General features: G+C 39.2%; 1 protein-coding gene across 8 annotated transcripts in view; it reads right to left on the minus strand.

Annotated features, from left to right (window-relative positions):
• The window catches only part of mei4 (meiosis-specific, MEI4 homolog (S. cerevisiae)), an 82,763-nt gene extending 63,436 nt beyond the window's left edge, over positions 1–19,327 (minus strand). For 3 of the 8 annotated variants that reach the window (XR_011686495.1, XR_011686494.1, XM_071467702.1), the window contains exons 1-4: positions 19,082–19,317; positions 17,204–17,467; positions 14,999–15,064; positions 14,266–14,765 (exon numbers count right to left, since the gene is read on the minus strand). Coding sequence is in view for 6 of the 8 variants with exons in the window: in XM_071467702.1 (XP_071323803.1) it covers positions 14,266–14,765; positions 14,999–15,064; positions 17,204–17,467; positions 19,082–19,142 (891 nt within the window). In the remaining 2 variants the exon portion in view is untranslated. Of the gene's footprint in view, positions 1–6,824; positions 6,909–14,265; positions 14,766–14,998; positions 15,065–17,203; positions 17,468–19,081 lie in introns of all 8 variants that reach the window. The other 5 variants (XM_071467706.1, XM_071467705.1, XM_071467704.1 and 2 more) reach the window with 5 other exon arrangements.
• Between the last annotated feature and the right edge of the window lie 2,851 nt (positions 19,328–22,178).

The raw sequence follows: 22,178 nt of genomic DNA on the forward strand, positions 1-22,178 counted from the left end.
TGCTCTCAGCCATGCCCCAAGCCCCGCCCACCTGGACCCACCATCCAACCTTGCAAGATTTGGTTTCTCTGAGTGTTTACCTGAAATCTGCTGTATTTTTATTGGATCACTCAGAAACAGTCAGCCAATCAGAAGAGAGGCTCAGATCCTCTCCTCTGATTGGCTGACTGTTTCTGACCTGTTGTTACTCGAGCTCCAGAGAGAAGCCTGAGAGAGGAGATGAAAAACTACACTGAGATGGTTTTTGGTTTTTAAAACCACAAATATATTTTCTGATGGAGATCAACACTTCAGATAAAACACAGAAGAGTAAAATATGGGACGTTTAAATTTTTCTATTAGAACAATGCTGGAGGCTCAAATGAAAAAAAGCACATTAAAAAAAGTACCTGGGTATCTGGTTAGATGAAAAATTATCTTTTAATTTTACAACATTTTATCAGTACTTGTCTGTGCAGATGTAATTTCCATGCATGTTGCTGCCCACACTCTCTAGCCCCTTGATGCTGTGTATCACAGCTCTCAGATTTATCATAGGTGACAGTTTTAGAGCCCATCACTGTCTCCTCTTCTAGAAGGTGAACATCGCTTACTACGCAAAAGGAACAGCACTGTCTTGTTTTAATTTATAAAGCCATCCTAAATAAGCTCCTGCTTTATTTCTTATTTCTTTTCAGACTCAGGAACACGGGATCCCGTTCACTGACAACAATGTATTACCCTGGATGTCTCATTTATGAATACAAATCTGGGAAAAACGGCCTTCACCTACTATGCTCCTCACAGGTGCTTAATGTCTGTTTATCACTGTGTATTGTGTATTATGTAGTAAGTTACTGTCTTTGTTTTCTTTTTTTAGTCTTGTAAGTCATTTTTCTTGTGTCTGTGCTATATCTATGTAAAAGATGACTGATGTTTACATTATGCTTTCTGTTATATGGCTTGTTTTGGTTTTAGTTTTCTATATGCAGGGCAGCTTTGTGGATGAATTTTAATACATAAAATATTCAGATTCAGCTCAAACAGTCTTTAAAATGTTATGATTTTCAGATGCCTCACATTCAGGCGAAATGAAGAAATGTCATCTAAAGCTCATTATTAAGAAACTCTGCAATTATTCCTGCTGATTAGTCTGTCACAACAACACACATCACAAGGGAAAATCTAATTTCATACACAATGCTCGTACACAATGAAAGGGTCTTAGATGTTGACACAATATGAAAAACAAGCAGCAAAATATGTTTTGTCTTCAAAATCATTGAAACTTTGATGAATAGTGGAATTCTCAATATCTCTCACAAACATGAAATGACTGTAGAAAACCAGGCAGTCTTGTAAAACTCAGGCTGTTCAGGCTGAAGGGAGAGCCTTGGCAAAGTTCAACACCCATTGAGAAGACACTCAATTTGCCACGATGACAACTTTCAGTCCAGTAACACAAGAACCAGACAGCTCATATCAACAGCCCTGGAACAGAATATTCCCAAAGCACCTACCAACAAGATAAACCTGCTTCCAGGCCTGACTCACTGCCCACATCCCTGACTTGTTCACTGATTCAAACAGGTCTGGCGGAGTTTTTTCAGGAAAGATTCAGGTAAATATGGTCATGAACATTTAAGGTCCCATCCAGTCTAAAGGTAGATGTCTATCTGTTTTTTGATTATAAAGCAGTGCCAGGTTCTATATCAATACTGTCAAAGTGTCAAAGCCTCAGTCCACAGAGAAATGCACACAGCCTGTATTCAGAAACTGAGCCTTAAAACCAGCCGTCAGGACTTCTGGAACTTTGTGATGTCACAACAAAGCAGTCACCGCCCTCAGCAACGCCCCCAACAAGGCCCACCTGGACACACGATCTAATGTTTTTGTATTTTTTTGTTGTTTTAACTTTATTAATAATACAACACGAAGCACCCCATCACTGACTTAGCAAGCTACACGCCAAAAATGTAGAGGAAAATATGTGCAATCATGGGATGTCAGGAAACCAGTATATCATTGCAAAGTCTTCATGAGGATAGCAAAATTAAAGACCAGTGGCTATGACCAAGTTTTTTCCTGAAATGTCAGAGCATTTCAGTCTGAATTTCACCATCTGTTCAGCTCATTTCAGCCCCGACTGACAATCACCATCTGCATTTACTGGTGAGTTTAACCAAGCTGCAGTAGCAGGCTGCAATAACCACGTTACCTGTCTGGCCTGTCCGGTCTGACCTGTTGTTGATAGAGGAGATTGTCATGGTTTTTGGTGTTTAAAACCACAAATTTATCTTCTTATGAATATCAAAACCAAAAACTAAAACAACTGAAAAGTGTAATATATGGGACCTTTAAGTTAGCTGCTCCCAGCGATTGATACCACAGCTTCCACGTCGATTCAAAATCACATTGGCAGGATAGATGCACCTCTCACTACTGATTGTTTAGGGCAAGACAAATGAAAGCGCCCCCTTGATTTTAGAGGAGGCATGGCCCCCTGAAATCAACAAAACTCAAACCAGGGTTTGTGAAAGTTATATTTAAGACTTTTAAAGATATTTGTCATACCACATAGAGTGAAATGTAATACCCTTTTCACAGTCATACCAACCTAAAGATGAATATCAATGAAAACCAGCAGGGATGATAAGGCCTAGCATTATTTACCACATCCATGAATATCACATTTTTGTCAGTACTTCCCCACAATATGTGAGAAAAATAGAATTTCCAACATCATGGATAAGCAGCAGGGATGGATTAGCATATCAATTTTCCATAATGTCAGGGGTCTGGAACAAGAGTACTGGAGATTTCCCTGCCAATTTTTGATAAAAATGACACACAGAAATATTTTATGACCAATGTTACCCCCTATGGCAGGCTAGAAATAGTATTTGAATTTTGTAAATTTTGACCCAACACAAAGTAAAGACAACCCCTGCAGCAAACAGTGTCTGCAGAATGAGTAAATGTAATGTAAATGTTAAAAAATGAGCCTCTCTCCAAATGTTAACAACAGAGAATATCACCAGACCTTTTTAGTGTAGCTGCTACATGAGGCACATAGTTAGCTCCTACTACAGGTTTTAATATTTTCTACCCCTGGAGGGGGGTTATGTTTAGCATGCATGCTCACACTCAATAACAGCCTAATTCGCAATCACTCAATTTTTCATATATTTAACTTGGAGCAGCCAAACCATCCTGCTGATGTGCCAGTGGGCAGATCCAGCTGGGGATAAATTGTTTGGCTCAAGGGCATCGTGACCATTGTTGCCTTTTCAGTTTGATGTGGGGAATTCAACTAGTAACCTTGCACAACTTTAATAGCCTGAGTTTAAACTGTTCTTCAAGCAGACTGAGAAAGACAAACCTGTGATTCAATTTGCTTTGCATTGCCTGTGCTGCTGATCACCCCTGAGTGCTGAGTGATACGAGGACATAATGTGAAATTGTCTGGAATGATTATCCTATCAAGATATTAATTCATAATTCGAAACAACTGAAGGGAGGAGATTGTTATTCAGTTTTCCGGAGCACATTTGCTCAGGCTGTAGACAGACGATGCTCTCCCTGTCTCCATATTACCCTGTTTGACCTTTTGATGCACAGGCTTGAGCAGACTAATCTTGTTGTTTACCTTGAGAGAGATACAAAGGAAAAGAAAAGGAAAGCATCTCAAGTGATGCTGTCTCTAAAGTGTTGGTTTTGATTTCAGCTTTCTACCTGTGTTCAGCTGCAGATTCACAACTTTCCAGCTACACCATGGCCCTGTTCTATTTAAGTCCGTCTGCAGGACTCTCTTCCAGTCAACACTTTGCATATCCTTTGACCTGTTTTATGTCATCGTGGTGGCAGCAGCTACAGAAAGTAAGATCAACAGCTCTTCTGATTTGTGACTCAGTTATGCCCTTCTTCCAATGACACGGCAATAATAAGGCACAAAGGAAAACGTGTTGATTATTTCTATGATTTATTGATTTATTGTTTCAGTCTAGAAACTAGGGAGGGGCATTTATCAAATTATTTCAAGTAGTTTTTTTTTCCATGATAAAAACCAATCATTTATTCAGCAAAAAAGCTTCTCAAATTGTCAATCTTCCAAGCTTGAAACAAAATAAATGAATTGTGGCTTTATTTTTTGGCTGCATCACCAAGCTCTAAATGAAAATGTCCATCATAAGGAACCAGGAAGTGTTTGGTATTTTTCCTCAATTCATGACTCATCATGCACCAAAACTGTTGACAAATAATGTTGTGTAAGGTGTCTATAGACCATGTCCATATTAAGCCATCTAAATTTGAAAGCACCATTTGTGTGTGAAAACTGTTTGCATCCACTTTAGCATTTCTAGGTTATTTCAAAACAAAATGAAAATGGCTGTACAAACTCTTTTCAGCTGGAAAACAACAAAACTGCAACACAAACACAGACAACACTTGGTGAAGAGAGAGAGAAAGTCTACAGTCTGATGAAACTATTACCACAGTGTCAGGACATTTCATAAAGTCAGCATAAATACAGGTTAATGACAACAGCTCCGCAGTGTATTCTGCTTTACTGACATTTAAAATAAATGGTCGCAGTGAAAGTTTGATATGACTAAAGGTCGTCCTCTTAACTTTTCTGCCACACAGCCCCGACCCACTGAGCTGACTTTTGTAAAAGCTAAGTTTAGACACACTCTGGTAAAGCTCGGTTTGGAGGGAGGGATTTTTGTCTGGACAGAGGGCTGGAGAAAAAAAATACAATTTAAAGGTCTCATATTTAACTCTTCTTCTGTGTTTTAACTGAAGTGTTGATCTCCATCAGAAGATATATTTGTGGTTTTAAGAACCAAAAATATCTAAGTGTAGTTTTACATCTCCTCTCTCAGGCTTCTCTCTGGAGCTCTAGTAACAACAGGTCAGTGAGCCAATAAGAAGAGAGGATCTGAGCCTATTTTCTGAGTGATCCAATAAAAATATAGCAGATTTCAAGTTAACACTCAGAAAAACCAAATCCTGCAAGGTTGGATGGTGGGTCCAGGTGGGCGGGGCTTGGGGCATGGCTGAAGGCGGTGACTGCTTTGTTGTGACATCACAAAGTTCCAGAAGTCCTGACAGCTGGTTTTAAGGCTCAGTTTCTGAATACAGGCTGTGTGCATTTCTCTGTGGACTGAGGCTTTGATACTTTCACAGTATTAATATAGAACCTAGACCTGCTTTATAATCACAAACACATGGACATCTACCTTTAGACTGTGTGGAACCTTTAACTGGATCAACGTGGACATAGCCCAACTGTCTCAGTGTTAAACACAGCAGCCACAGTCCTTAGTAATCTAGTCATTAATTCACCTCACAGACCTCTACATGTCATCAAGACAAGGCTCTCCCTGTTATTCCACATCTGGTGAGGAAGCTTTCAGCTGATGTCAGTCACACATGTGTCTAACTTTCAGACTGGTGATTGCTGCATTTTCTTGTACTTTATTTCTTATATTCTTTTTCGTGCCCTTTAAAGTCAAAATGTGACTAAAAATGACCAAGGGCTGTCAGTATACAACCCCATTTTCCAGTGCTGTAACCTGGAGCACACTGAAAGAGAAAATGACTAATATCCCTCCTCACTGAGCAGGTAATGTCCAGACTATCTCACAAAAATAAGTCTCGCTAAGCTTCATGGTTAAAGCTTAAAAAACATACAATCCCATTCTTCATATTTATAGGCAAATACTGCAGCCACAACACCGACAGCCTGCATTGTCTGAAAACGTAATAGAGCGATAAAAGCTGTAACTTGAGCGTTCTGTTTGGGGTTGAAAACATGAGGTGAGATGGATCCAATATAGAGGAAGGTAATAAAAGTTTTTCCAGAAGACAAAAAGGATGACATGATAAAATGAGGAGGGTGTCGAACTATATGAAGCCAGTAACTGTTCTCCTCTCTGAAAGGTTATTACATGAAATATGTCTGAACACAGCAGGAGAGTGACATTTGAATGACGCCACTCGGGATTCAGCATCTGCAATTTCATTGCCTGGGCTCTTCGTCTTGTCCAATCTCCTTCCTCCTAGACCATAACAACTCCTCCAGGTGTGTCGGAGAAAACGAGCCAGAAATAAGACCTCTCCTCGTGGACGTGAGCAGCTGTGGAGGCAGGGCCTGCCGCTGGGTAAATTGCAGCTGCTTACAGCATAACTCCTCAAGAAGGAACCAACTCAGAATGTAAGCTGACACTTCCAGAGGACTCTTATTCTGCCGTTTTTTCATTGTTTGACTACAGAGCTGGGGTTTTAGAAAAGGGTTGAAAATAATGGTGAATTGCTACAGTAACAAAATGTCTGAAAGAACAAACTAATAGAGCATATCTCCATCTTTACCTAACCACCAGGTGGTTTCCCATCATGCTTTATCAAAGCTATAAGCAATGTTTGGGTCCATTAGCACATTTAAATCTTAAATTTGAGACAAAAAAACCTTACAATGAACAGCACTAAAATGGTTGATTATATAATGTAGCTATTTAATTCATATTTAAGTAATGGGGCTTGTATCATTCCAAGCCCATAATTTTATAATTAACTAGAATTATGAGTAAAACTTGATGATTAAATATTATTAGATTTTGACATTGCTTGTGTTGTTATTTTCCTATATGTAACAATCAAATACCAATACTTGATCCTCTGGAGATGACTCTTTGACCCATGGTGTGGTTCTACATCTGTCTGACATGTAGTTGGTCTGTTTGTGAAAGAAGGATCGTTTGTCTTTATTTCCCATTGATTTGATAGTTTTATGGTGGGAAGAGTAAGGAAGGTGATATTTCTGTAACTCTACATGTCCTTACCATGGCTTGCAACTGATGCCAGGCCGGGACTGTCTGCTACAGACTCAGCGCAGCTACTGTAGCAGCCATCCTCCAGGTTTCTTTCTGAGTGAAAATAAACTTATGTGAACTTGTTTTAATAACTCAAATATCACAATGTATTTTCATTTTAATCTCTCAGCGCTACATCCAATACAGACTACAAATTACTCCTTATTACAATTTCTGCTTCTCACCACTGTCAATAAGTAAAATACAATTGTATACATCTTTTAGATCAATAATAATAATAATAATAATAATATTACAACCTATCTTATCTTTTGAATGATGTTGGTAATAGTTTTACTTCACCTTACAGAACAGTAAAGTAAGAGTAAATTATGTTTTCTCATCCCTTCATATTGTCAGATGCAGTGAAATACAATGGAAATTCATTCAGTGGATTGAAGACACTGTATCCCAGACAATCTTGTCCCACTCAAAATATAAAACTGTTTTTGAACAGCGTGTTTAATGGATTAAGCTGGTGTCAGAATGTTTTAACATCGTATCCCAGTGGTGGGGTTTTCCTTTGCAGGCACTCGTTGATCTTGTCAGGAGTCTTTCCAGTATTATAATTACCCCTGCCCTTCATCTGTGACCTCCCCCTCCATGTCTGAATAGTCTCAAACAATCAGTTTGACTGGCAGAGCGATGGTGTGTTCTCTGAATGTCAGAAATATAAAGAGTTCATTAACGCGTATCCTCAAAGTCGTCAGCAACGCCCTCACTGAGCAAGTTAAAAAGAATTTTTATGTAAATCATAGGAAGGTTATCTACTGGACAAATTAAAATGCTTAGTGTGGTAGATAACATCAAGCTCTGTGGTCAAAGTCAGAGCTTTGACGTGTGAACAAACACATGTTGCTTGGCTTAGCACTCGTTCAGTTAAATACAAAATCAGGCAAGCACAAACTTTCTGTAGCAAAGGAAAGTGCACTCACTGAAAATTGCAGATGTCTTTCATTGAAAATGGGTTAAAATGTCTTAAAATATTAATTATTTGCACATGAGATGTTAAATGGGAGAGGTTGAAGCACGTAAAGCAGTTTAAGTCTAAGCTGAAGCTGAACTCCTGAGGGGGTTTGAAGTGTAACTACTGAAGGTCTTTAAAATCTTCATTTCAAGATCAAATCCTGTTAGCAGTTGAACTGTCAGTTGACTTACGAAAGCAGTTGAGATGTCAATGAACAAAGTAAAGTGTCAAAGAAACAGCTGAAGTTCACTGTAAATAGGTGAAAAGTCATTTGGTGGATAATGACAGAGACTCTGAAATGTTGGAGTATAGTTACTCAATTTAGACTGCAAAAAAAAAAAAAAAAAAAAAAAAAAAAGGAACAACCCTGGGACACCAGACCTCCAGGTACCTCAAAAGCCCATTTTATCATTTTACTATTATCTCAGTCTGTGCTTTTCCAGAGAGACTCTCCTCTCAAGTATGAAAGCATCAATTGCTTGCTCGACCCATAACCCATGTTTATGTTTTGGTGACAAGGACCTGTAGTTGCCGTGTAAACAATGACTCATGTTTATCAAGACAAAAACAGAGGGAGCATGACGTTGCCAAACCTCTACAGAACAACATGTGGGTGGATGGCTGGGTCAACAAACTGGAGCTGGAACCAAACCAAATGGGTTTGATACTGAGGATCAAAGATCATCATTCGATACCAAAGGACTAAATGAGTGAATATCATCAGCGTCAGTGAGCCAATGAGCACGCAGCACGCTTGGACCAAGATCTAATAATGCAGATGATTGGCTGTTTATTCACACAAGCAAGTTTGAGTGTGTAGAGAGACTGAGGTTAAAAATAAAAGTTGAGTGAAACTAAAAATTTGTATTGTTGATTACAAATTGTATTGATTTTCTTTTTGTTAAAATGGATTTGCTAAAATTGGTACTGAAAAAAGTATCACTATGAATCGTTATCAAAGTCAATCTATCAGTATTAGTTCTGGTGTCGAGGATTTTTGAACGGCAACCAGCACCATGTGTGACTTTGACACAGGAGACTGGTGTTTGTTTCCCATTTCCTAAGAACAGTCTGCTTTGACAACCATGAAATATTTTCCTGCTAAACTCAACCAAACCATCACCATAATGGTTAATAATGGTTTAGGTTGGAGGATTGGTTCATCTATAGGTTCTCCACATAAAAGAGAGGAGACTTAGCTACCAGATGGCTGTAGAGGTGGAAATACACGGTGCTGAGCTGATTTGTTGACACATTCATTAGTCAGTAGACAGAAAATAAATTGTTTGCAATAATGTTCTTGCCAAAACCTGATGGTGGCCACAAACAACAAGCTGTTCAGTACCTTGAATTATTTGGCTCATTTTGTTGTCTGGTCTGTATACACATGTATTTTTTGTAAAAATGATGAACTGAAAAGTTATACCACAGCAGCGTAGCTAATCAACATCAGCTTTCACTGCCAACTCCTCAGAATCAAGGTGCACAGGCTCATTTCTAAAGGCTGCCTTTTTTGATTGTCGCTCACCCATCATACAATGAGGCATCCATAATAGAAAAGGCAGAGAAACCAATTTCTCCAGGCACGGCAGCCTCTATAAACCAGAATGCGATGCAGCCACAAGGTGCTGCTTTTGGAGCGACAGGCACAGCTGAGATCAGTGACCCGCATCACCCGCAGCTGATCACATTTCAGAAGCTGGTCCTCTGCCCGTACACGCCCACATTTGGCTCAGAGTATCACGTTCACGCCCCTTCACCGAGGCCTCGTCCTCATACATTCTGGGAGAAAATAAAATGAATCTCGCTAAAACAAAAAGATGAGGCAAGCTGAAGGAGAGTGAATCAAAAGAGCACATCAAAAGCTTTAATTTCACATGCACTGAGCCTCGTGGACTGGCGATGTAAAACAGTCGTAGTATCAAAGGGGGGATTTTACTTTAAACAGTGTAATCTCTCTCCAAACACAGCTCCCTCTATGAGGTGCCATGATGGAGAGGCAACAGTCTGCATTATATTTAGTGCCAAATCTCATGGGACTCTCACTTTGTCACCAAGCTGTCATCCATGAATAGTTACTGGTGGCATCATCATCCAGCGGAGCTTGGTGTGCGGATCATGAGGGGGTAAACCTGTTTGGCTTTCCCTGATGATTTTTGATATGAGTGACCCTCAGCATTGCAGAGGGCCCCTTCTCAGCAGGAGCGTAGGAGGACCCACTCTTGTATTCTTCATTTCATTTTTTTCCTGTTGACTTCAATGTGCGATATCATCCTGTAACAGACGCTGAAGCCTTGTACATGTTGTACTAATACGATATGAAAGTATTTATTTTTGATGGATGGACTGCATTGTAGACTTTACTGGCCATTCCCTGTTTTCTAGTCTAAATAACAGACACCAGAATCCCTGAAGCAGCCCCACATCACTAATAGATCGGTTGGCTTTATCACAACATGTCAGCTTGAAGTTTAGCTGCAACAGCTCACATGTTTTATTCATCATCTCTGAATCTCTGACTATCACTTGCTCCCTTTGATAACGATAAAGCACTGACTCCGCCTTCAGAATTAAGGTCTGTCTTTTCAAATTAAGTCCAACTAATGGTATTCCTGTTTTTCTAAGTGACTCTACATTACTGTGATTGGTCTCACTCTAAATAACCTGTCCTATGAAGACTGAGAGAAACTTGTCTCTGTGGGAGCATTAGAGTTTCTCTGTGGGACGAAGCAGTGCTGCGTTAATGAAAGTCCTCATTAAATCTAAATTATTTCAAACCCTCCTCACCACCATCATCAGTTTCACTGACAACTGCTAAACATCTCCGCACTGCTTCAGAAGAAAACTTCAGTTTCTTCACTATTAGTCATGATAAACAGAGACAGAGGGACTATGGCCCGAGAGAAAAATTTCAGCTGGACGAGATCTCTGAGCATTTAGTAAGAGCCACATGGGATAACTTCATCCTCGTCAACTCAGGCTCACTTTCATCTAAATTTCCCAGCTGCCAGGCCCTGTCATGAGAGTAACGTGTGTGAGGCGGTGACTTTCATGATCGACTGTGAAGGCAATTTTACCCTTTATGGAGTCAGTGAGCTCTGACTGAAGGTTAAAGCTGGTGATCGAGGATACTGCACCTTACTGTGATGAAAATATTCCCAATATCACTTCAAGGGTTTTAAAGGATCAAAGCTGAAAGTGTGCTGTTAAATGACACTCCGACATAATGACAAGCTGCTGTTTCTTTCAAAATAAAAAATTCACCATCAGCTATTGATAAAGTTTTCTATGTCTGTCTGCAGTTTACAGTGATGAAGGTGGCAGATTTACCTCTCAAACGTATGAAACATTGGGCCTCAGTCACAAATATTCTCATCCTTAATCCTCCTCGTTCCAAATCCCATTCAGTCAACTCACTAAACTGCACAAAGTTTATGTTATAGCTTAAACAATAAGTCGATAGATTGATTAGTCATTTGTTATCAAAAGAAAAACATTTCAACATTTCTTTTTTTTCCAACCAAAAACATAAAAAAAAAATAATTCCAGCCTCTCAGAAGAGAAGACTTCCTGCTTTTATGTTATATATCATTGTAAACTAAAGATTTTCGGGTATTTAAAGTTCTTGTCGACATTTGAAGACTTCACATTTGGCTCTGGGAGTTTGTTTTTTTTTTTTTTTTTTAGACTAAACACTTAATCAAAAATCAATCAATTAAGACAACTGTTCGTTACAGACCTACTTCACATACATCACCTGTTTTAACTTGAAGAATAAAGCCTAAGAAGCAGCAGAGGTAATCAATCAAGTGTCATCAATGAGGGGACTGAGAAAAACTGTCAGTGCAGAGTTGTACTGTCTCATGTCGCAGGAGCTTAGATGGTAAAATACATCTTTCTAAAGAAAAGCAGCCTGTGACCAAAATAGGAGGTGGTCAAGGGGATGTGACAGTCACAAAGATGGATGACAGGATGGAAACGTTTCAAGGTGATGATGGGACACTGCCTGGTGCTGCAGAGGACCTTCCTCCTGATGAAGACCTGCATTAACACCCTGAGGCAGCAGCTGGAGTGACAGCACCTTCCTAACAACCAAACTGTTGATGTTCATGTCAAAACATGACAACACAATCTTAAAAAACTAAATAGAAAAAGAGTCTGTTGGTAAACATCTCGGAAAAAGTTATGACACGTCACAGTGACAAGATGAATAAAGTAAAAATGTTTTATAAAGCTGTATTTCTATTTTTTTGCTTTAGTTTATTGTACAACATGAACTTTATTTCAGTTCAAGGAAACTGAGAAGAGTATTATATTCTATTTGATAACTTACATGCTGCTTCAGAGCAAATCTGTTTTAGTATTTCGTTCACAAGAGCCATGTAGACTATGGCTGAAACTTATGATCACTTTCTATTGATTATTATATTACATAGTTTGGTCCTTAAAATGCCAGAGAAAAAAAAAATGACACAACAATCATCTCTAATGTCTCTTAACAAACAAATGCAGCAATTTCTCACATTTGAGAAACTGGGATCAGAGACTGTTCAACGTTTTTGTTCTGCATGACAAACGATCAGTTACCAAAACAGTTCCCAATTAATTTCCTACTGATCAAGTAATCGATTAATCGACTAATCATTGGGACTTAAACGATTGAGAATTATCAAATCGTGACAGAGCGTTTCTGTTTTAACCAGCACAGCACTGGTCATGTGACCCTACTCAGCCAATCACTGTGACTCGAGTCAGGTGAGTAGGTGAGAGGTGACGTTGGAGGAATAAAAGGCGAGAGTGGGATAGAGGAGGGAAAGACAGAGGAAAGGACACTTTGAGACCGTTTATTATGAAAAAGGATGAAACTGCTGGTTTACTGTTGAAGTTAACCTTAAAGAAGAAAAATGGAAAGTCAAGCAAGACTTTTTAATTTCATTTTGTATAATTGCACACTGTATTATAATGTTTCAAAAGCCCTCTGTTATGTAGTGATAAAGTATTACGACCATAAGGAAGTAGTTTGGTAGGTAGGTGGAAAGGTTTTTTTAAACTCAGCCACTACACTCATGTCCCTTAATGTTAAAGCTTGAACATTATCATTAGTTGCAGCTCCAACATGCTGGTGTCCACTTTGCAGCTGCTTCAACTCTATCAGGACAATGTCTTGTTCTTGGCTCATTTCATTCTAATCAAACTGTGCTTGGTTTTCAGCAGACTAATGATCAACTTTTACATTAGCCCACAAGCTCTCAGCTGCTGCTGAATACATTAAGCTGATTCAACACATATTGTTACAGAAACACCAATAATCCTGTCTAAAACAAACTTTTATGAAACTTTAATGATGCTCAAGGGAAATTAGGTTGTACTGACACTTGTTTCGGGTAAAGTTAATCTGGCATTCCCAGTGTTACCCAGAGGATGTCCAGTGGTGTCTAGAAACATTGTGACCAACATGTGTTTTTTTTAATCCTGTAGAAATCTGCTGCTTCTTTAACTTGTACAGTAAAAGCTGGTGAGGGTTCCCTGATAAAACTGTTCCCATCTGAATCAAACTCAGCAGCTGGAGCCAGATCTGGATGTGCAGATTCTGACTGATGTTTCTCTGTTTCTACTGATGTCAGGTTTATTATGGTCAGGAGCATCACTCTCTTTTTTCTTAATGCAGTTTCTTGCAGCTTTTTCCTTGAATACTCTTCAGTTTTTCTATTACATTTTGTATACATGATATTTTATACATTTATTTTCACCTGTTCAGGAAAATAATGAAGACACTGTCAAAATATATAACCACTGATATCTGAACTCTTTCACTGTGAAACTGGATTCTTGTAATATAAGAGACAGCGTTCAAGCAAGTAAAGTTTAACAGCAACAAATATGGACTTTGTAGTAATCAGGTTGAGTATTTATAGAAAACAAAAAATAAGTAAAGATGAGAAAAAGCAGGAAGGACAAGCACTCCAGGAGTTTGTGCAGCCGACACAAAAACAGTAAAAACACTTACTTTTTTCTTTCAGCTTTTGTTTTTACGTCTTGTTAAACATAAAATATCATTAAGGGTTAAAAGCATAATTTTTATCAACTCTAAAGGCACTAAAAATCTTAACTTACAAATGGCTTTTTCACAGTACATTCACACATGCAAATATAGTTTTAGAGCAGTTGTGTTAATTAGTATGGTCATAATAAACACGAACACAATATCCAGATTTCTATTTGATCACATAAACACATCCGTCTGATTTCGCTCTGGTCTGATGATTCTGATGCAACATGTTTGTTTATGTAGACGATCAAAGAGACCTGATGATTTTTTCCCTTTAATTGAGCTGCTCTAATTATGGGAGTAATTTTCCAGCTGTGGGCGGCCACCGTGGTCAAATTAATAAGGAAATATTGTGCCCATGCAAACATCCCGTCCCTGAGGACCCCGTTACTCACCCTGCTGGGCTGATGACTGTGGTGAAGCAGCATCCCGGTCAGCTCCCTCAGTGACTTCTCCACTCGTCTCATGAACTCCGCCGACGGCAGCCTCTGAGAGCAGAAGAGGTCCATCGCCCGGGCCGCGACCTGGCAGGCCTGCAGGATGAGGTCAGGAGGTCCCAGCTGAGGGGGATCCCTGCACGCCGCCACCACTGAGTCGAGGAGCTGGCACACAGAGTCCGTCAACACCGACCCCACATCCCCATCAGGGCTGAACCACAGAGCCTCCAGGCCTCTGCTGTTCCCTTCGACTCGGTGTAGGGCACACAGTGACTGGAGGAACTGCACGTGGGGATGCAGCGCTCTGTCCTGAGGACCTCCGTGGTGACCCGGGGGAACTGGGGGCTGAGGGACAGAGATGGCGGGCTGGGGGTCTAGTTGTAGGAGCTCAGGAGTCTCTGAGTCACAGCCTGGACCAAACAGATCCTGTGAAATGTCTTCCACTGCACTGTCATGACCTGGGGGATTTTACATGTCCATCATTAGTCTACAACCACACACACAGACCAGATTCATGAGGATACACTGTCATACAGTGTAGACCCACAGTCAATATCACTACAATATAAAGTCAATACAAACGTCCAGTTTGTTTTAGAAAAAACACAAGAAGGATGAAGCCAATTAATTTGACTAATGAAACGAAGTGAAAGCCCATATTTAAGCACAAACCGTAATTAAAACAGCACACCCTTCATTATCCTCCTGGGCGTCGATGACCTGGTGTCTTTTTCAGGCAGTTTCTCACCATGTGGCACTGGACACAACCCAAGACAATGATGGGAAAGCTGTGGTGTTCAGAGGTAAAGACTTAATTGGAAATCACAGATGTAATCCAATTTGTTGCAGCGGTCAGAGGTGGACTCAGTTTTGTTGCACTGAGGTTGTACTTTGGGGCCTCTATTTTTAATGTAGTCTATGTAACCTGTTTGTTTTTCATTACACATAAAATCAAATACCCTACAATTAACCTGAGATCATCATCATCATCATCATCATCATCATCATCAGATAATCATTTAACATTTCAGTGATGCTGCACAGGGCTGTACACACTGGAGCATACAGAGTGCCACAGCAGCTGCCATCTCTCAAACACTAAGTGAAGCTCAGGAGGTCAGTGAAAAACATTAAAGAAGACCCCACTCATAAAGGAGCTGTGGGACAAGAGGGCACCAGCCTGTGGGTGGCAATACATCCAATATTAGCAGAGGAGATACAATTAGATTGTCATATAAATTATCATTCATGCTGATCATCATATAATTATATCATAATTACAGTCAATTATTTCCAATATTATCCCTGTAATCACAAGGGCAAACTGTTTCCCATAAACCACAGAGTTTATATTTAGTCTCTTATTCAGCCCTGTTATGGCTCTATTCTGGAAAAAAAAAGAGATTTCTCTTTTCACATAGTTACATAAACATCAAAACATTAGGACCACACTTCTTATTTTAGCCAGAAACAGTGTGAGATTATACTTTCACCTTCTCTGTAAATGTATATGTATTGTTTTTGCTGCAGTGACACATTCCTGCTGAAGACACATCGAGGGAAAACACTAATGCGAAACCAAGAATAGAAGTGCACAAACAAGGTTTGTCAAACTGACACTCGTTTGCAGCATATCCACACAAAAATATGCATTTTACTACGTCAGTACAAATGCTTTTCAGACAAGCATGCAAGAAGTAAAGATGTACTTTGACCCTTTGTTATATTTTCAGTTTGTAAAATCCCATTAGTGGGATTCTCTAAATTATAGGTGTCGCAGCTCATAATTCTGAGAACAGGTGGACCTTGGTTATCATTTCCACAGGCTGTACTCCTAAATGTCTCCCCTCAGCCCTGGGGGTTTTAGATTTAGGAGGACAAGTGTTTTCCTTGGAACAAATGCTGTCATAAAGGCAGCAATATTTACAACTGTGTGTGTGTCTGTGTGTGTGTTCATATGGAGTGGAGTGTTGTTTCAAGATAACATAACCTCTGCCTGCAGTGCCAACTATTCCTAAGACATGAATGATAAGATCATTTAAATCAGTCATGATATTTTGCAAGTGAAGTGAAGTGTGAAGTCACTTCAAGTGCTTCACTGGCAACGGGAGAAATGAACACTCAGCTTTAAATACTAGCAATATGGAATGATGCAAGTATAAATACAAAGTGTGTATTGTTCAGTTTGGAAGTGAACACAGTTTCTGCAGAGTTCAACAAGTTAAGACATTTTTACACCAGACAGAATTCAATTAAAACCTTTTCATGGTCATTCTGGCCAAGTATGAAAGACATTAATGAAAACTAGCTGGGAGACGATGTGATTTTCACCAGCAGTGTATAACAATAATTCATAAAAATATAACTAATAAATCATTAAACACGACCTGGACCTGGATAAGCAGCAGAAAATGTATGAATGGATAAAAGAAACAGACTTTCCAGTCTGTAAAACACACACTGACCTCATCAAAAGGAGGAACAAGCACAGTGAGCTCTAAACCTGACAAATCAACATTCAGGAGCTTAGTGTGAGGAACCATTAGCAGCCTGGTGTGATAACCTGAGGACAGTGTCTGAGTTCCTGTGAGGACTCATGTCAGACTGTGTCTGTCCCTGAGATATCCTCTCCTCAGACTAAAGGCATCAGCACAGATACCCTCTCTGCTCGTATATCTTTATAAACTGCCTGCACTTTCTGGACACGAGCTCACCTTTCACTGGCTCCTCTGCAGGCCACTGAATAAATCATGCGACTTTTCAAGGATAAAGATTTTGGTAAACTAAAACATTTTCTCATGAATGCAACACTTACCACCCAACAAGTCTGCTACCAGGGTAAAGGACTAATATTCATCTTATTTTTAGTAACCTACGTACATGGAGGAAGGCCCACCTGCCGTTTCCGTGGTGCTCTTTGTATCTGACGTCACCCTGGCGATCAGCAGCTCCTGTCGCAGCTTCAGCAGCTCCTGCTGCAGCCCCTGGGCTTTTTTCCTCCAGTTTTCATCCTGGCTCCTCAGCTTGCAGGCCAGGGCCTCAGCAATCTCTCGGCCACTCGTACCCATAGGCTTGTTCTTTATTATGGTCACTGCCAGGGCGAGTTTGGCTTTCGTGAAAAACCACACCTCCTGACTCGCTCCTGCCGAGGGGACGGATTCTGAGGATGGCAACCAGCACAAAGTAAAGATTTCAGGTGGGTACATTCAGGTTAACTGCAGCAAAATGCAATCTCCACCAAGCCTCATCATTAAATATAATAAATATAAGTTTACAAAAGGGCTCCAACTAACAATTATTTTAATTACTGATTTATCTGCTGATTGTTTTTTTAATTGTTGTTTCTGTAAATTTTCAGAGAATTGTGAAAAACACTTGTTGTAACTTCCCTGTCCTACAATTTCTTGTTTTAGCCAAACAACAGTTAAAAACACAAAGTTATTCATTTCACTTTCATGCGTGACAAAAAAAAAAAAAAAAAATCCTCACATTTCAGAACCTGGAACCATCAAATGTTTGGTGCTGGCGCTATAAAAAAGAATAAAACCAAATATCAATATAGTGACCTATTAATTCTCAATCAATTTGATCAACTATTCGATAAACCTACCCGTTGTTGCAGCTCTAGTGGAGTCTTCCTCTGAGATTGGAGTCTGACTCCAATCTCAGTAAATTATATTAAATTCACAACACTTCTGAAATATTTAGTCGCTGAATCAATGAATGAGATTAGCAACTATTTTGATGATCACTTAAATGTTTAAGTCACGTCTTCAGCAAAAACACCAAACAATCACTAGTCTGATCGTCTCAGTTTTTAGGATTTGAAGTTTTTCTTCATCCTACATAAAGTCATGGACTGTTGTGCCGACAAAAACTTTCTGTAGACACCAATTCTTCAGTCATTTCTGACAATATATAAACCAAACAGATAATTGAATCATGAAAATAAATGGCAGAATAATCAATGATTTAAATAATCATCAATTGCACCCCAAAATAAAAAAGGATGTGTAGTTTGTGTAAGATTTGGCATTTCCTATTTCTTTAAAAGCTTCTAATCACAGTCAAACTGTCCCCCCAAAAAACTATATTTTTAATAAAGTTCTGTAAATTAATGAAAATGTATTCTCATAACTATAATAAAACTCAAAAATCAATGTTAGACCTTAATAAGCTTTCAAACCTGTAACCAGAACATGAACTCCTCTACAAAGCCTCACAGGTGGGAAAAGGCATAATTTGAAATCTTAAAAATTGATTGAAATTATTTACGTGTTCATCAACAGCTAGCGTTCATTTTACATGCGTCCATTATCGGACAGGGAATAAACGCAGATAAATACTGTTTAACATGGTTCATTATTGTCCCCGAATCTTAAACTCATTCTTATCCTCAATATGTATCTGCAATGTTCACTTTTAGAACAATACGTGTGCTAATGTTTGTTGCTAATTAGCTGTGAGGCATTAAGCTAAACTGGCACCGTTATCTAAAACGAATCTGCTGTTTGTCTGTTGGTTTGTTTTTAACCACTTTTTTAACTTGGCCTAACCTGGATTCCTATATTCATCTTTCTCTTCAAGGTGCAAACAACTGTAGAAAACAACACTCAGCTTTTCATTTAACTTATATTTACCGTGTTAGCCTCTAAGCTAACCTGGCATCGCTAGCTAAAACACGTAACAACACAACCGATGCTCCTGTGTGAACGGGTTTAAACAACCCCGCCACTTCGTATCATTAACGGTGACTGTGAAACTAATCGTTTACCTTTTAAAAGGTCTTCCCCGTTCTCGATGTCCCGCCGTCTGTCCTCCTCGGTTCCTCCCATTTAAAGTTGACAGACCAGCGCTTCCGATGCTAGTTTAGCTTTAGCCGCTGCACAGGTGTTAACCCGGAACACGTGACCCGGGAAATTCTGCCACTGTGAGAAATGTGCCAACCGGGAGCAGCCGTGAGAGCGACCTCATGCAAACTGTGGCCTGTGTCATGTGTTTGAAATCACTTTAGTCTTTTTTATTCCGTTTATTCAGTATATTGAGCCTTGGAACAATTAATGTTTTCAAAGCACAAAACTAGTTCACGTTTCACAATAAATCTACAACCTGCTCCTGAAGATGAGTCATTGTTTTTGTGCAAAAAGCTTCTTCTTATCATGTCATTAATTTCTGTCTGTAACTGAGACATTAAAGTCAAATGTTGTATGTTCACCAGTTTTCAGTGCAAATCAACCTTCGTTCAGTATTTTCCAAAATCAATATTTCACAGATTACAATTCAGTCTAATATTAAATCCAACACAATAATGTCAATTTATTTAAAATTTTAAAAAAAGCTACACACTGTTTATATCTGGTTTCACATGTTAATGGTTTGCTCCAAATGCATAACACCACACAAGTGACTAATTTAGGCTTTTTCATGAACATGAATACAAGTCTAACATCAGCAGGAACCAACTCAGAATAATACATGAATCCTGCTGACAGCGTATGAATGCAGCATAATGACACACACTGCTCAGGTGCATTATAAGAAATATCGTGTCCAGTGTTTTAAAGCTCGATCCAACGTTTTTTCACCAACTTCATAGACGTGCAACATTAAATTGGTGGAATAGCCCTTTAGAGCTGTGAGGTTTTCGTGTATAAAATATAAGGTAGACAGATTATGTTTTGGGAAGATGTTACTAAAACAGGTACCATAGGTCCTGGAAAGAGGGTGGACCACACGTACCTGTACACACACAGAGGTAAAACATTTCTGTACTTTTACTTATGTAGATGACCCCAATCCACTTCTTGTTTTCAAGGGGCTGAGGTCAGTAAAAGCCTGACATTAATAATATGAAGTCAGTAATTGAACTCTCCTCACTGTTATCTGCCCACCTGCAGCGTCCAGTGCTTCTACTACATTCTATGTAATGAATCCTTCATTTGCAAACTATATTTTCTTTAGCAAATTAGCCATTTCTCAAGTTCCTCGAACGACCAGTAAGTTCACACTGGGTGAAGTTGGACCTGCAGCAAAGCTTCTGTCTGGAGAGATATCTTTGCCGAGCACATTTGGAGTGTTTCAAGGTGTCTGCTGAAACAACCCGACCTGCTCGTCTCCATTTGTAGAAGCAGTGGCTCGATACAGAGGTCCTGCTGGATCACCGAGCCCCCTCACGCTCTCCTCATCTCTCGCAGAGACCAAGGCCAGTCATGTCCATGATGCAACTGGTTCAGCAAGAGACTCGCAGGTGAGGGTCAGGATGGAGGGGGGCTTCGCTATATTCACACCAATACGATTAACCCTATAATACCAAATGCATCAAATTTGATACAAGCATTTCTGAGACCTACTGCATCACCTTATGGTCAAAACTTCACTCAAAACCCTCTCGTATCCAATCTGATGCTTGTCTTCCAGCCCCTGGTGGATCCTTTATCACTACAACAACTCAAACACAGCACATGGGACAATCCAAGTTGGCCACCTTCAGATAGCTCCCAACTCACTGGGTCAAGGTCAAGAAAATTGCGATTTTTACGATTTTCCAGCGACATTTTCTTTGAAATTTTTAGTAATATTCTAACATGAACACTTAATCTGTTGAAGCAAGTTATAATTACATATTTTTTTGCATTTTAGTATGTAGTAAAATCGTGTATAAAATTTGGAAAAACCTATATGCAAATAATTTTTTGTAATTTTTTTTTTCAAATTTTATGAAAGGGTCAAATAAAGGTTCCAGATTCAAGAAATCTGAATTTTCTGTCCATTATTTCTGGGGTCAGGCATTACAGGGTTAATACAATGGCCACAATAGAGCTACCTGATCTGGACACGCTGTGAGAGTGAAATGAGCCACGATAAATGATTAATGTGTAAAATCTGACTTTCATTGTACTTGAAAATGAATATTGTTTGCCGAAAGGGATGAAATCCCCGACTGACTCCTCAAAAAAAAACTAATACAGTTTTCAAGTTGGACTAACTTGAAAGAAAAATATGAACACATCACTCCTGTCTCCTAATGACTTTTACAGCTCATTCATGATCTTTCTCCATCTTACATGAGTGACCTCTTGACCCTGTATGTGTCTGCTCACACGCTGCATTCATGTGGTGTCGGAATAATTGAAAACTGAGAGGAGGAAGATGTCCAGGAGGAGAACGGAGCAGAGGAGGAAGAGAGGGGTGGAGAGAGAGATTTGCAGTATTTATTTAGATATTTATACAGATGCTGTGTGTGGAGATGATTGATAATACATAATTACATATACATGTGTTTGTGTGTGTGAATATTTTCACCTTTTTTTGTCCTTTTGATCTAAATTTGCACTGTTCACTTGATTTTTTTCTATTTTAAGTTTATTTTTTGTGAAGCACTGATTTTTCTATGATGATGTTTTAATAACCTCTTACTATTAAATCAATATTGCTAAATGGGGAGTTCATTTACTATAATTTTGACAGTATCAGTCATTTTTCAAGGAAAAGTCTGTGGTTCCACCTCCTCAAATGTGAATATCTGCTGCTTCTTTGTTCTGTATAATAATAAAAATATGATGTGAATGATGAAATGATGATAGAAATCCTTTCTTTGTGTTTTGGGGTGTTGATTGTTGCAGTCTGAGGATCTCACCCTGGGCTGTAGGAAATGATTATTTTCTGACAGTGATTAACTGGAAACCTGATCAGCAGAACACCTGATGATAAAGAAAATATAAATAACAATTGATCACAGTTATTTGTTATTATTATTATCTTTACTGAAACAGACAGATGTCATTTTGAGGAGCTCGTTGTTGGACTCCTTTGAAGGACACAGAGTACGATCCACCAGAGAAGCGGACTGGTTCAGAGGCTTGACTGATTTC

Source organism: Trachinotus anak, unplaced genomic scaffold (assembly GCF_046630095.1).
Source record: "Trachinotus anak isolate AG129_WGS33_773 ecotype Australia unplaced genomic scaffold, CSIRO_AGI_Tana_v1 ptg000031l, whole genome shotgun sequence".
Lineage (NCBI taxonomy): Eukaryota > Metazoa > Chordata > Actinopteri > Carangiformes > Carangidae > Trachinotus > Trachinotus anak.